Source organism: Rhamphochromis sp. 'chilingali' (genome assembly GCF_963969265.1).
Source record: "Rhamphochromis sp. 'chilingali' genome assembly, chromosome: 11".
Classification (NCBI taxonomy): Eukaryota; Metazoa; Chordata; class Actinopteri; order Cichliformes; family Cichlidae; genus Rhamphochromis; species Rhamphochromis sp. 'chilingali'.
The window spans coordinates 7,429,272-7,445,212 of record NC_137938.1 but is presented as its reverse complement, the minus strand read 5'-3'; the positions used below and the strand labels follow the sequence as shown (position 1 = coordinate 7,445,212).

The 15,941-nt window shown below is 40.9% G+C and overlaps 1 protein-coding gene across 5 annotated transcripts in view; it reads right to left on the bottom strand.

The window, feature by feature from the left end:
- The window catches only part of ncalda (neurocalcin delta a), a 69,576-nt gene that overhangs the window by 12,329 nt on the left and 41,306 nt on the right, over nucleotides 1-15,941 (bottom strand). For all 5 annotated transcript variants that reach the window (XM_080896382.1, XM_080896383.1, XM_080896379.1 and 2 more), the window contains one exon: nucleotides 5,127-5,536. In XM_080896382.1, the coding sequence (XP_080752508.1) occupies nucleotides 5,127-5,504 (378 nt within the window). In that variant the 5' untranslated portion in view covers nucleotides 5,505-5,536. The remainder of the gene's footprint in view (nucleotides 1-5,126; nucleotides 5,537-15,941) is intronic.

The window sequence follows — 15,941 nt, the reverse complement described above, 5'->3', positions numbered from 1 at the left end:
AAATCCCCAAATTACAAGCAGCCAGTAAGAAGTGAAGCGACGTGTGAAGCTAAGGACGCTGAGCCCAAGAGAGTCGGAGGATTTTTCTTCAGAACTTTCTAAAAGGATGATTCTGTGAATACGATACTTGGAAATTCCACCTTTTGGTTTTTCCAGTAAACTATTGTTTGCTTCAGCTTCATCAGGGAACAAACTATACTGGTCTGTGCACTCAATTTGGTTGCCCCAACAACCTTTGTAATAATTGGATTCGTTTGGTGTGTTTCATGTTTTGAACAGGCTCTATATAAGAAGCCAACACCAGAGGACAATCTTCTACTTCTTATTTTAAAGGTTTAATCACTGCTAACCAACTAACCTCGGCCCTTCCTGTCTCACTTACGACTTCACTGAAGATGACATCATTCAACAGCCGAGGCATCTTTTTCTTTGGAGCTCTGTTGCAAGTAGGAGGAAAATACCGCAGAACAAGGACTACCAACGAGAGCTTTAGCTTCACTGGGCCTTGGATTTCAGCAGTTATAAATTCATTTTTTTCCCCGGCTGAGAACCATGGCCTCGACTAATAGTCGAATATAGAAAAAACCAGAAGGGGCGTGTTTGGAGGTGTTGTCTCCTGAAATTCAGATAATTTATCTCCAATTACAATGAAATTACCACAGAAATGAGAGATTGTTCATTATTCTTAAGCTTCCTTTTAAATGTGCTCATACGTTATTTCATTAGACTGACATTTCAAATTAGGAAGTGTGTCATCAGTGACAGTTGTTCATTGGAAAAGTGAGTATTTTTTCCTACATAGTCACACTTTTTGTTACTGCAAATTTTCTAGAAATACTGTGATAAATTTAGAGGCTATATCGCTACCTGTCATGTTACTGAATAACACCGGCTTTACCCGAGTTAGCCTCCTAAACCAAAAGTAAAGCCAGTTCCTCAGCCTTTGTCTTTCTTCCCCTGCATCCAAAGACAACAATCTTTGTCTTAATAAGTCAGGTCTTTCTGTGGTCTTTCTCTTCACATATGACACCCTGCCAAATGCTGTATCCTCCCTACAGTAATTGCCTGTCTCCATATCAACTCTCACTTCCCACTCTTACTTTGGATTCTTGTTATATCTCCTGGACTTAGCCTGGGCATTTTTTTCTCCTCCGCCAGTAAATTTCTTATAATTTATCTGTAGCACCTGTGTAGGTTTCTTTTTTTTTAAATTGTAGAGTCAAGCTTCAGCCATCTAAGTAGTACCCATTGTGCAGCCTGAATGTCACAGGGAGAGAGAAGGCTCTTTCATGTGCCTTGAGCAAGCACACAATAATGTCTCCAGTGAAGCCAGAAACAAAGGCACAGGTGTGTGAGGGCAAATACAGAGAAAAAGACCTAGCCACTTGTAAGAGTGAAGGAGAAGAAAAGCAGGATTGCATAGGGCTCTTGGTTTTTACCTTCCCTCCGTATAATACAGGAAATGATGTGAAAAAGGCACCATTGACAGAGGAAGAAATGCAAAGAGTGAGGGAGGGCTTCAGCTTGGTCAGACTTATTTGTGGAGCCGGCTGAGCACCGTTTGAGTTGGTCAGCAGTAGCTACACAAACACAACACAGAGTCTCTCGTATCACCCTCACACCATAGCTGAATATGTTTCCCACGGCGACTTTATCCGCCCGAGCAGCCGTCTATTCATCTACTCTGCTATTCTGTTCAGTCCCTAAATTACTAGTATGAATGCTCTCTGCCATCTTCTTTTTTGCCAGTGGAGACAATGGACGTCCCTCTGTGCTCCTCTGCTCTGCTGAAGGCACCTGGTTTCAGATGAAAGGTAGACAGAGGGTAGATATCAACTACTGATGAGACAGAGTTCAGATTTTGTCATTATCTGAAAAGGATGATCCGGGCTGGCGGTGATCCATCCAATTCAATTACTCTCACAGCAAAGATAATTATGATCATCACCAGCATTTACACACTCTCTGCAGGAGAGAGCATTAGCTAGCTGGGAAAAGCTGGAGCTCCCAGGCACAATGGCGAACGGAGGCGAGAGTGCATGGGAAATATGAAGACCACAGTGGGGGAACAGACAGGGTCCTTAGAGTGAAGCACTGGCAAGTGATATTAAGATAAGATATTCTCACATGAATATAGAGGAGAATATGAATGATCACAAAAGAAGACAGAAGAGCTCGTGTGATTATTGTACTTGAGTGAACAAGGCTCTGTTTGGATGACGTTCAGCATGTTTAACATACGTCCAGCTAGTTTTGACCATTACTACGCCACCATTTGTACATGTGAGGTTGAAGACACTGTCTTATCTTTAGAGGTATTTGGTAAAGCACATTTAAAACGTGATAATGGTGCTAGATTCAGCCATTGGACCAACAAGGTGATTGCAATTCATTCTGAGCTAGACAATAATGTATATAATAAACCAAGCAATACATGGGAGCTGGTGCTGGTGGTGCTACTTGGAAATATCAGGGAACCAGAAAGGTCTACAGGCACTTGGATGCAGGGCTACTACTGTTAATCGTTCACCATTATCACCAGGACACAGATACACAGGAGAAAATGAATGCATTTACCTTTATGAGTCACCTGTCGGATCTGCCGTCTGATTCTACTGGAAGCAGCGTGTGACTGTGATCACACTAATCTGAAGGCTTTAGTCAGATTCAAGGATTCTTTTTTAACTTTAGCAATTCCTTTTAAAGGTCTGTCTGAAACCTTTTCTCTAAAATAACGTTTTCAAAATCAGAGGCAGAGCCTGGAGCTTCCAGACCCCTCTTCTGTGGAACCAGCTCCCAGTCTACCTTTAAGCTTAGGCTTAAAACTTTCCTCTTTGATGAAAGTTATAGTTAAGGCTTAAGGTTTCCCTGAATCCTCCCATAGTTAAGATGAAATAGGCCTAGCCTGCTGGGGGCTTACGCTTATGCCGAGTGTTTCTTTGTCCCTCACCTCACCTATGTGTTCATACATGTAATTTTCAGCAGTTATTAAACTCTGGCTTACTCTCTTATGATTTGCCTTTTATCTAATATCTCTCCTCTTTTTCCTCAGCTGGTCACGGGCCATGGCTGCCCCTCCCTGAGCCTGACTGAGGTTTCTTCCTGTTAAATGGGAGTTCTTCCTTCCCACTCTCACCAAGTGCTTGTTCACTGTCTTATTGTTGGGGTTTTGTTCTAATAATGTGCGGTTTTATCTTACAATATAAAACACTTTTGGGCGACTGTTGTTATGAATTGGCGTGATTTAAATAAAGCTGAATTAAACTAAGCCTTTTCTCTGCAGAGGCAAGGGGCCCTAAACCAGACCACAAGCCAAAGACGAAAATAGATGAACATAGCGTGCACGTCTGCACGTGACACTAAAAAGTTAAGATGGCACAGAGTTCTTCATAATCATGCACTTCTTAAAGCGTTACCATTTGCAACATACTTGCACTCACACGTGCTCCTTCAAAATTCATTCATATTCACATCAGCTGAATAGACGCGAGCATCTGAGTCACTGCTTTCTGTTCTTTTGTCCTTGTGAACAGTGACACCTTTTACTGGAAAATGGGCAGAGGGTTTATGGCGTCAGTGTGTAGAAAGAAGTGCCAGTGTGAAGTCTGACTAATAGTGGTCTTAAAGTAATGGGACTAATTTAGCCTTGAATCAATGATAGGTGAAGCAACACAGCCTGGCTAGCTCAGGTTTAAGGCATTGTCATGTAAACGGTGGTTCAGATTGTGCTGAGAGAAAGTAAAGCCACCATGCATTGGTGAAAAGAAAATCAATTATATTCACAGCACTTATTATTATAGATGCCAGAATGAACATTTTTAGGGCAACAAAGAGTTAATCCACAGCACGCTGGATGGGATGACTCATAGAGACCACCCCAAACACAAATATCATCAAGCTGCCTTGTGCCTTAAACTATTCAGACCATGTTAGCACGTATCAGTTTTTATTTCATTACAATTATCCACCAATATATCACTGCTTAATTCCTTTTAGTCACCTCCTCCTCAGCCATATAGAGCCATAGTAACACACACAGATGTATAGTCACAAATGCGCACACACTGCATTCCTTTTGGGTTAATCTGTAAAAAATAATTGCTTCTTCTCATTGCTTCCTGTTCTTCCTCCATCCCGCCTTCCCCTCATTATCAGGATACACAACATAAATGGCCTGTTTTGAAAATGGCTCACACACTGAAGATCTGATGAGAGAAATTTGAGTGAAACTGCAGTGGGAGAGACTGGCCGGCATGTAATTGTGAAGGAAGTCAAATATAAACTGTGTTTGTGTGTGTGTACATGAAATAGTCTGTTTACACGAAAGGCTTTTGCAGGAAATGCCACCCACGCTCGGCTTTTATCCTGCTTTTCTGTCTTAAAGGTGAGCTGTACCTGGCTACACGGATCAGAAAGCAGCTGTTGAATTTTTCACAGAAAAACAAAATGTGGCTTATTTCAAAATGATCAGAGTTTGTATTGCATTTCATCTGTTTCTTTTATTTCCTTTTCTTTCTTGGACGTTTGAAAGTCTGCATAGTGTGCTGCGCTTTTTAGTCTGCCTTCATTATCTTAATAAATAACAACAGGTGAGCAAGCAGTGTGATTTAATACAGACGTGCCTCCTCATCTGCCCAGCGCTGTAGCTTATTCTGGTGAAACATGCACTCAAACATGACAGGGCAAGAAATAATAGAACCTGCAAGCCAAAAGGATACTGAAAGCGATGTAGCCAGTGTGGATTAGGCTGAGCCCGAGTTCCATTTGTTCCTGTAAAAGGTGTGGAGCAGAGGGAAAATCTGCTCTTCTCCTATCATGACAGGGCTACAAGCCATATATAAGATGGAGCTGAGCTAATTAATCTCTGACTGTTTCCAAAACTGCTTTTACTTGGCAGCACAATGAATGTTTCCAATCAATCCAAGTGTACCTTTTAAGTACACTGACATTTTAATGCTGGCAATAAATAAGGGCCTGAATGACGTAGCTCTCAAAAATCATGTCAATGTGGAGTCACATCCAGCACCATGAAGAGTGCTGGAGGCCACAGTGATGTTAGATGTTCTCCTTGGTAGGAAATTTTCTGTATTTTAGACACTTTTCCACAATCTACACAGAAGACTCACCTGCACAATCTCCAGCATCTCAGCTTTACTGATGTACCCGTTCCCGTCCAGGTCGTACATACTGAAGGCCCATTTCAGCTTCTGCTCCAGCTTGCCGCGCGACGTCACACTCAGCGCGATGATAAACTCCCGAAAGTCTATTGTCCCATCCCCGTTAGCGTCGAACGTGCGGAAGACGTGTTCGGCGAACTTTGAAGCGTCTCCGTAGGGGAAGAAGTTACCGTAGATCTTCTTGAACTCCTCCATGGAGAGGTTCCCGCTGGGGCAGTCCCTGAGGAAGCCCTTGTACCACTCCTGGATCTCGTGCTCGGTGAAGTCGGTGCTCTCCAGCAGGTCCTGCATCACCTCAGGGCGGAGCTTGCTGTTCTGCTTCCCCATGTCGTCGGTCCTGTCAATCACTCAGCTCACAGCTGGGAACACAGAGAAGACAACGAGCTTGATTTTGAGATGTGACAAAAGTAATAATGTATTTTCTAGTGCTTTTAGCGTTAACCGCTGCAACCATCTTTGTATTTTCCCATAACTCCATGAGTCATGTTACACATCCACGAAGAACAAATGTCTATTAGTGTGAGACATTCAATGAAAAAAAGTTTTGCAAGGGCGACTGTTGCATACATTTTTCCACTGAAGAGTTGCTCAGTTTAGACCTGTGCTGTGTTATCAACTAGTAAAATCAAATGTGTCTGTTTTTCTTTATAAAGCACAAGTTCATATTTGGACTATCAGCTACACAGATGAGCTAGCTGCTGTCTCCTTTAGTAGCTTCGCCTGATATGAAGCAAAAATGTAAGCAAGCCCCTCAGACGTTACGTTGATCACTCCTTTTTTAAAACTAATGGAACTTTCCATGGAAAATAAAAATAGCTCTGTGGACCCTGAGTGCACACAGCACCAAAAGTACATGGATTTAATTACTCTATAAAATCTCCGCAAACACACTTAACTGGCTTAGATGCGCTGGAAGGAAAAGGCAGTACAGTCAAATGATTTGGAGACTGATCTGCTTAACAAACATCGTTCAGATTCATAACCTCTCGAGAAAGACAATTTCTCTATTGTCTTCCTGGAACTTGTGATATCAGTGTTTGCGGTCCAGGGCATCACTGCTGCATTGTTGCATTTTCCCGGTTGCCAAATACCTCGGGGTTGTGATTACTTTCGTCTCCGGTGTAATAGCGTTGTGGCGTCGAGTTGGTGAAGTAATTGCATCTCTAAGGAGATCCACCACAAACATGATTCCTGCACGATCCAATCTGTAGCATCTCAATAATTCCCTGTCATCCAGTGTTTGCAGGACATCTCTCCTGCCTCTTCTGTTGGCCATTTTGTGCAGCTGCTTAGGGGAACTCCTAAGCCACTAAAAGTCCTCTTCCCTGCTCTTAGCAGATCTCGCCTTAGGAGCCCTTTTAAGCGCTAGGAATCTTGAGGAATAGCTTTTATATTAACTGGGATTGTCGTGTCACTTTTAGGGGAAATTCTAAGAAAACGTCATGACTCTGAGAATTTTCTTAGAATTTGGCCGCTAGGAGCCACTTTTTGCACAAAGATTCTTTAGGGATACGGGCCCAGATCTTTATAAAGAGGTTAAAGCTTTACGATCCCCATCTGCAGGCTCTGAGCTGAAATGTTCATGTAAAATGAGAATGTTTACTTAAAGTAGCGACAATGATGATTCATTAACTGGGCCTTTATTTGAGCTAGAGCAAATGGACCATTGTATTACTTTTAAGACAGTAAAAGCGACGGCGCTCATAAAAGCTGCTCATTAGATTTCGTGTTGAGCAATTGGTGACTGCTGGCTAAGAAGATCATGAAACTTCTCAGGGAGCTGATGTTTATTTGTGTATTTACTTTATTCTTTTATGTGTCTTTAAATCACCCAGTATTTCACTGTTTCCTAGTTAGGCTATATAAAATGAAAATGCTTAACAGCTGGGTCATTCAAATACCGAAGCACACTGTTTCTTCTTAAAATGTCCACTCCCAAGCACAATCGTGTTATATAATGCCACTTTTGTTTTGTCTGCAGTCAATTATGATATTACTTCTTGATGACGCGTTATTTATTTTCTTTCTTACTGCACTGGAGACTCAGTAAGGCATGGAAATACTAACAAATACAGCTTTTAAGTGGTCTTATCTGCCCTTTTGGTGACACAAACAGGAAGTGCTTGCTCCTAATCTCAGAGAGATTGCGCTCTCATTACACTAACTATAGTGTCAGTGTGTATGTGAGTGTACAATATATGCACAGGCATATTTTTCAGTATGAATGCAATCAAAGTATATTTAGAAGTACCAAGCTATGGTGACTGCATATGCTTTGGAATTCATGTGTTGAGGCTGTGTACATTTGTGTACAGTATATATTCAGCTCTGTGCGATGTGCTGTTAGGCCTGCCTTGGCCTGCACTCTGAAAAGGAAATGAGTCACTTATGTCCTCAAAACCACCATGAATAAAAGCATGTTTTAGGAAACCATAGGAAATGAAAGCCTCTTTTTTTACGTCACGACGAACAGCTCGTTCACAGTACTGAATACTGCAATCTCAGAGAGAAATGAGAAGCAAAAAAAGAAGGTGACTTCTTTGCAGTCCCACCCACCAGCAAGTTCAGGTCATATCAAGGTATGACTAAGGCCGTCACCAAGGAAAAATATCCCCAGTGTAAGCAAGGCTATTTGAGAAGTGATAAGTTAAGTGAGTGCTGAATTATCTGAGCTGCAGCCGTGCTCTAAATCATGGTACAATAGCCAGGCAGGCGCTATAGAACAGCTACCACTTCTCTTCAGTAAACATGGCGATGAAAAGTGCCCTGATGCTTGGGGTGCTATGGTCATAATCAACTGCTTGAGTACCATGTGACTGATGACACTTATACAATCGCCTTTGTTTACTTTTTATTAAACGACTTCTGCTAACACGTAGGGCACAACAAAGAACTGCAGTGGACTGAAAATGTGGGCTGGGGAGATGTTAGCACATACAGCATGCGCGCTATAATCCCAAAGTATGAATTCTGACAAAAGTTAAACAGGACTAAATGGTCAAAAACTTTACAGCGGTGTCAAAGAGTATGCAGGGCTTGAACTTCTCTCCTTTTTGTTTGTCACACAGCTGTTTCTCTAGCTTTTCTGTGAGCAACCAAACGCAGCGGTACGAAGGCCTACGGCAAGAGAATGTCCCCATATCTAAACAATTATCACGTCTTGCCTCATGATATTACAGCTGGCTTTTTCTCTCCGAGTGGCCAATATAAACACTGTATTTCCAACATGGTCAGACACCACAAATTCATTTTCTTTTTCTTTCCAACTGCTCTAAAAAACAGCAGCTATGCAAGCAGCACTAAAGGTGGTCCTAAGCCCAGCTGCACTTTGAGCTACATTCTTAAGATGCGAGGCCGACATCTTAAGATGTCTACGGAATAAAGATGCAACAGCAAGATGTCCATTATAATTTCAGGCCTCAGTGAGACTGGATGCATTCAGACTTATATCATGTTCAATGTTGCAAACAAGATCAGAAGTTTTACAATTAATATTTAAGGGAACATGAATCCAGCAGCAGGTAATGGAAATAACATTGGCATTTATACAGTATATATACTGGGAATTGTGCGTGTCTTTAGAGAATTTCACTGCAACCTATCACATATGGTAGATATTACACTGTGAAGGTGTAACATCTACCATAGAGAGATGCTGCTAATGTAACCAAATGTGGCTGCAAAGCTTGTACAGAATATGAAACATTAAGCTATTTGTTTCTACACCAAGTCTTTAGTTACAATTTTGACACTATTCGGAAATAAAAATGAAGCAGTGCTTACTTTCAGGTGGTTTCTTCAGTGTGCAATGGTGCACTCTCTTTTATTAGATGATTCATAGAAAGAAATACATTCAAGGCCTTTAAAATTAAATGAAAGGAAATGACGGACACATGTGATTTTTCATTTTTCTTCTTTGAAGCAGGTGAAGCTGAACAAAGGTTTTGGTTGAATAACTTTCAAAAGCTCTGACTTAGTGCCAATTACCACACTGACCGAATGTCAGCAACGGACCCTCGGAGCGGTTACACCAGAGTCTGTCGCCAAGCACTTCACCTAATGAAATCCACAGCCGTGACCCTGTCTGCTGCTCTAACACCAGCCTGCGTACACACACAGACACATGCACACTTACAAATCTGTAATTAGTGACCCACTGTGCCCTGTCACCTGCTATTTCCAGCGCGTACATATATGCTCACACAGCCCACTCACCCCACACACCGCTGCAGCCATGAAACCACTCTGCCAGTCCCGATGACATGCTTAGCCAACCGAGGATGCTCCTGGCAACCCACTTGATGATGACATGGATTTTCAGCTGAAGCCTGTATGTGTTTTTTTCTGGACCACTGGAAGTTCTACGTTTTGTGGTGGTTTCATCTTCATGTGGTCTTTTTTTTAATGACCAAAAAGTTCCTCAAGGAGAGAAAAAACAAAACTGGCTACTTCTATAATGGATAGCGATTCTTGCGAGTAACATTATCATTAATAAATTCGTGTTATTGAAAAGTGATTTTCGCTATCCTTGGTAAAAATACACAAAGGGGACTGTAAAACTCTGATCTAAAGGCCTGGCAATCCTTAGGACAACAAATCAGATAGATGTCTATGTATATGTACTGCAATGTGCACAAAGGATTGACAGCAGCTGACATTAAAACGAGTAGGCACTGCTGAGTGACAGGACACGTGTCAGAGCGTCTCAAGGCTGCTGCATCCTTCAGTGTGCTCTTCAGAACGTCAGACAGTGGAAAAGCTGGTTTCTTGCATTTCAGGCTGGGGGTGCTAAGTCCTCATAATATGTCCTCCAAAAAAGCCTACACTCTTGTGTTAGATAGGCTAATAGATGGTCCCATTTGAGTTTTGGGCTTCTTCTAAGCTTTACTGTAAGCTGTAGTTCCAAGCATGCCTAGGAACCCACTGTCATGAGCAGATTATCTACTGTGTGGAAGATGGATAGTGGTCCTGGATAGTGGATCCAGGCCAACGTTAGTGATTTTTGCTGGATTTTAAGACGTTTAAACTCTAGCAGTGACCTGTAGTAGTCGAAATTTTTCAGGTTTTCATCCTAGATGTCTTTTTATGATAATCAGTTGCAGGTTAAGCAAACAGGGTAAGGATCTTATCTTGGTTTCTAATTACTACACATGGAAAACCTTGAAGGTAATGTAGTGACATCCAATTTCAGCCTCAATGTAAACACAGGGATTAAGTGGTTCCAAGGCACAATGGGGGCTTGGCTTAATCACTGACACTGGGTAAGAGGTAGGCTGTGTGTTGGACATGGCGTCGGTCCAGATACTAACACTCAGACCTTCACGATCACATCCTCACCTCCGCTGCTAGGATCACCAATTAATCTAACATGCATGTCTTTGGATTGTTTGAGGAAACTGGTGCGCTTGGAGAGAAGCCACGCAGGCACAAAAAGTTCAAGTGAGAGCATCAAAGACACTTTTACTGTTGAATATGACTTCAGAAATTGACTTCTACTTCATCAGTTGATTTATTTTAGTTGTTGTAGGGAGAGGGAGACAGCAGCTGCAGCATTCTTTAAACACCAAATGAACTATCATTCAAAATGAGCACAGTCATTCAGATTGAAGTAAAGTCTATGCACATCTGGTTGACTACGGCTTGGATTCACATTCACAATTTACAGTCCTTTCAGCTTTGCTGAAGAGACTTTCTGATCACTTCCCCGGTGGACAAAATCATTTCTTTGTAAAACAAAGGTTGCAATCAAACTGTATGAACATGTTTATGAGACAAGTGAAAGAAGAGAATACATATTCAGTAAATATTTGTAGTATCGATATGAATCTTATAGAGTCTTTCATCTTTTTCCTCTTTGATTCATAAACTCCTCACCTTTCTCTTGCACCTTGTTTTTCCATTATTTAAATGCTCTTCATCCTCAGCATTATTTCAACCTACACAGGACCAGCTCTCTCTTATGAGGCAATTCCACTGCAGTTACCATAGTAACATTCAGCAAAATCATAGAGCCATTGATGAGATTTCTGGCTGCATGCACAGCAGACACATGCACATGGGTAAAAAAGCACACACACACACACACACACACACACACACACACACACACACACACACACACACACACACACACACACACACACACACAGTACTCTCAATCAAATACACTGTGCTCTGTGTGTAGGTGTATGATAATGGTGGGGGGTGCAGAAATGTGAGGTGCAGTACCAACTGTGGTTAACTGCTAAACAAATTCAAAAAAGGTAATAAAATGTTAAAATGGAAAGAGAAAGTCAAATAACCGTAATCACAACTGGGTAAAATTGGCCAACGCTACAGTGGTCTGCATGAATCCTCCATTTGAAGCATCCATTCAGTTTTTTATACACCGATCAATTCCAGATAGAGACGTGCAGCTTGGTAACTACAGTTCTTAATTCCTTGAGGGATGTAAACAGGAAATCTAATGCTGCAACATCTTGAGGCCAGATTTCTTTTTGTCTATTGCTGTCTCATACGTGCCATTCTTCTCATGCTTGCATTCACACTGACACGTACGACTACATGCACAAGAAATACCTGCGTGGTGGACCTGGAGCTGTCAAAAAGTCGAGTGGAGAATGATGCGCACTTCTCATTCTCAGTATTTGCAATCTTTGCTGCGTAGCAGAAGAGGAGGAAGCAGCAAGCAATTTTTGTCCAGAAGGAGGAATATACTGCAGATGGTAATATAAATGTTAGCTAGCTACGTTTATCTTTTTTTTTTAAGACACTGATGTCTGTGGATTGGTTTGCTGTTTAGATGTCACCATAGCTGTTGCACAGAATAATACATGGTCTAATAAGCATGATGAATGTAGAATTTTAAGGATTGATACCAGTATCGATATTTGGCAATGTAAAAATCAGATATTCTCATAAATCTGTCGATGCTGTTTTGGGTTTTTTTGTGTTTGCGGTGTTCCAAACATCTGCATTGCCAACAGGGAATTTGCAGAATATCATCTGGTGGATAAACTATGCAAAATCAACATGGTTGAAGGGTGTTTCTCCTGCCTCTTCTTTACTTTTTTAATTTGATTGTTTGCTTGTTATATAGTTAATATCGGCCGATACTGTCGGCCTGCAGATAAATCGGTCAACACTTACACTCTGTGCAGTAAGTAAATAGTATACATGGAAAACAAGATGAAAGTGTACTAGCAACCCCCCCAAATTGAGGCACAATGTTTTTATTCACATAAAATCAGCTGGATGTTCTGAGTCCTGAAGCAAACAACATATCAACAGCCCATTCTTCCTAAAGTGTACATTATGAACGATTACAGATAAAATATTTTTACAGTAAAACCCAAACTATACCTAAACTGCCCCAATAGCTGCCCCTTATTGAAATCACAAGCAGCAGCACTGCACCAGTTGCCTGTGTAGACAGAATCTTGAATGGAGAAGACTAACAAAAATAAATGTGTGGATTTTAAGATGTGGGCTTGCTGTGAAAACCTGATAACTCTGGAGAAACAATAGTTGTCTCACAAGTAAGGAGGTAAATTTTTCCAGGTTTTCTCACCAAATATGCCACGAGATGTTGAATTTTTCTTTTTAAATGAAGTCGAAAATTGTTGCTTGAAATATTGTTTTAGCTGTGTTCTCTATAATTTCCGTTCCTTTCTTACACACTGACCATTTTGAGAAAAACATACAGTTAATGAACAAAATCTACCAATTCATTTAGTCATTGTTTCTTAAAAGTCAAAAAAAAAAATTACTCTAAAAGACGTTGCTGTTATTTTGCAATTTGTGATAAAATGATGAAATAGCAGTTCTATTTCTTCAACCAATCCAATAAAATTAGCTAATTAGCTTAACTGTATCTTCTAATTCAACCTTGTAAATCCAGTTTTTCACGAATGCCTGGGTGGTATAAATGACTATAACACCTTGGAGAACAGGTACAGCTATCAATGCAATGTAGTTGGAATCATTTGTATTGTAATTAACTTTCACTGGTATCTTGGTTTCCAAAACTGAAGCGTGCTGAATTAGCTAATCACATCAGACTAGCACAGTAGTGAACTCACTGTGTTTACCGTTTTATTCCCTGGCTATCTTTTAACAGGGACTAGACTGTAAAAAAGAAAAACAGAATCTCAAAATTGCTAGTTTTCCTCCCATGTTGGAAAAAATGTTGGTACAAAGTGGCATTTGGTAACTGGTAGCTGGTTAGCATGCTAATTCACCAGATTACTATCTAGTATATAGATTGTAATTTCAATCAGAAGCCGTAGTAGTATTTCTAGGGTAAAACTGAAGCGCTGCAATGTAACAAGTTTGTAGAACTGGGCTGTGATGCCTACACACAGGGATGCAGTCACACATGGAATACCTGGGATGCTTAACTCCATGTAACTCATTTGCTTATACAGATACAGATCCTGTTTTTATGTCAGGATCCAAAGACTGCTGTTCTCTTTGGATCTGTTGAAGCTATATCAGAGAGTTCTGTCAGTTTTACTCCCTATCACCTCAACTCGTACATACACTGTCTGACTCGTACAAGGGTGGCTGTAGCTCAGGCGGTAGAACAGGTCATCTACTGATTGAAAGGTTGGTGGTTCAATTCCTGGCTTCCCCTAGTCTGCATGCCAAATATCCTTGGGCAAGATACTAACCCCAAATTGCTCTCTGATGCATCCATCGGAATATGAACGCGTGTGAATGTTACCTAGAAAGCACTTAGAAAAATGTGCTAGTGTGAATGGGGCTATATAGGAACCAGTCCATTTACCATTTACACTATAATACATGGAATCCGTGTTATGCAATGGTGATGTTATTGATAAATGTGGCAAACAAATATGAGATTTTGAGTATAAGATACAGAAACCTGTTCTAAAAGGTTTTCATTAAGTGCAGGGATACTTCATTTGGAAAGCTTTCTTCTATTTGCTAAAGCACTTTGCATGACACTGCTAATTTTTAATTCATAGGGCTTTTATTATATTATATTTATATGCCGCATATATCTGAATGGAAAGTGCAGATGCAAAATCTGCACTTGGGAGAGCAGTTTGGGATGCAACCCCTGAATAAAACATATATATTCATCGGATCTCCAAGAGACTGTGAGGTGCAAATATAAAGCAGTCATTTTGTTGTTTTTAGGAGAGTGACTGAAAAAGAAATGGCAGTATTGTTAAAAAAAGAGAGAGAGAAAGTTTCCCATGTTTTTTTTAGAAACATCTGCAGCAGTTTAAGTCTCCAGAACAATGGACAGCAGGAATGAAAGGGGAGGGGGAGTACAACAGAGAAGGACACACAAAAATAGACATTAAAATAAGAAAGAAAATGCTGAGGAATGGATGACTACTCTTTCTGCTTATATCCTGCTGAGCCTGAGGAAACCCACCTCCTGCCCCAGCAGGAAAACTGTACAACAATTCAAATTATTCATCACTTAACTTGGGGGGGGTTAAGGCCTTTGGTACATGTTTCAAATGAATCTTCATTAACTACAGTAGTAAGGCAAATCTCTAACCAGTCTGTAACTTCCACTGGTACCAAAGAGGCCTCCAACTGGCTAGTCAGCAGGTGGATAGAAGGTGACTCTAAAACCTTTAAAGTAGGACGTGTGAGTTTGCAGCAGTTGGAGTGAAGTCTGTCTTTCTAGGATCGAACTCCTTGTTTCGTCTCAGTTTGTTTGGCTCTTTCCCGTTAAGTCGCTACCAAACCAGAGACAGCATTTGAAGTCTTGTCACATTGATTGTTGCTAGCTGGTTAGCTGCCCACGATCGTTATTTTCAGCTGTTATACTTTTAAAAGGCCTTCTTAGTCTTCATTAGGTTGCTATGGTAACAGACCTGATAGCGGGTGGATGAGTAGGCAACCGCACACACTGTAGTGTCTATTGATTTAGGAGCAAAAGGAGCGATCCAGTGAGATGCACAAGATGACACACTTCCTCAAGTCAATTTTATAATCAGCTTAAAGGTTATGTAATTCAATCTGTGAAGCTGCAGTGCAGAGATCTGTGGCCATGCTAAAGGTATTAAACATTAATTAATTTTAATAATTATTTATACAGGCTTGTTTATTTGCATTAGATGTACAAATGTATGATGGCCCAATGAATCTGTAGAATAACAACAACATCTCAGCTCAACTATTTTGACTGTTATGAGAATCAGGTCTGGTTGCATGCCTGTGTGGAAAACTGTTCTTCTCTTCTGTGTCCGAGAGAAAACGACCCCTGCCTTGTACTCCGAGGTCGTGTCTAATTTGCTTGGCTCTCCATCTGTGTAGCCCTGGTGGGAGCGCTCTGTCTGCCTGGCACTAGATCATTGGACCTGCTAAATTGGTTGGATGACTAACTCCTGGGGCCCAACAGGGGGAAACAGAATAGATGTCTGCCCTGCTGTTATTGTGGTGATTACGTCTGAGGTCTGCTGCTAAATTTCATACAAGTGAGTTTTCTCAAATCCCAAACAGACCCCATTTAGCTCAGCTACTGAGCTTTGCACTGTTACACAGCTCTGTGGGTAGAGGTTGTCTTTGTCAGAGATAAAAGCCCAACTTCAGCTTGGAAGCTAATTGACTACAGTCACTTTTCTATTGCACATATATTTTAACCCTTGTATGGTGTTCGGGTCTGTGAGACCCGTGTTCAGTTTTTTTCAAAAGAAAAATTAAACAATTAATTATTTTTTCACGTGTAAATGTGTTGTGTCTTTCCACTCACTCCACTTGATTATAACTGATTTATTT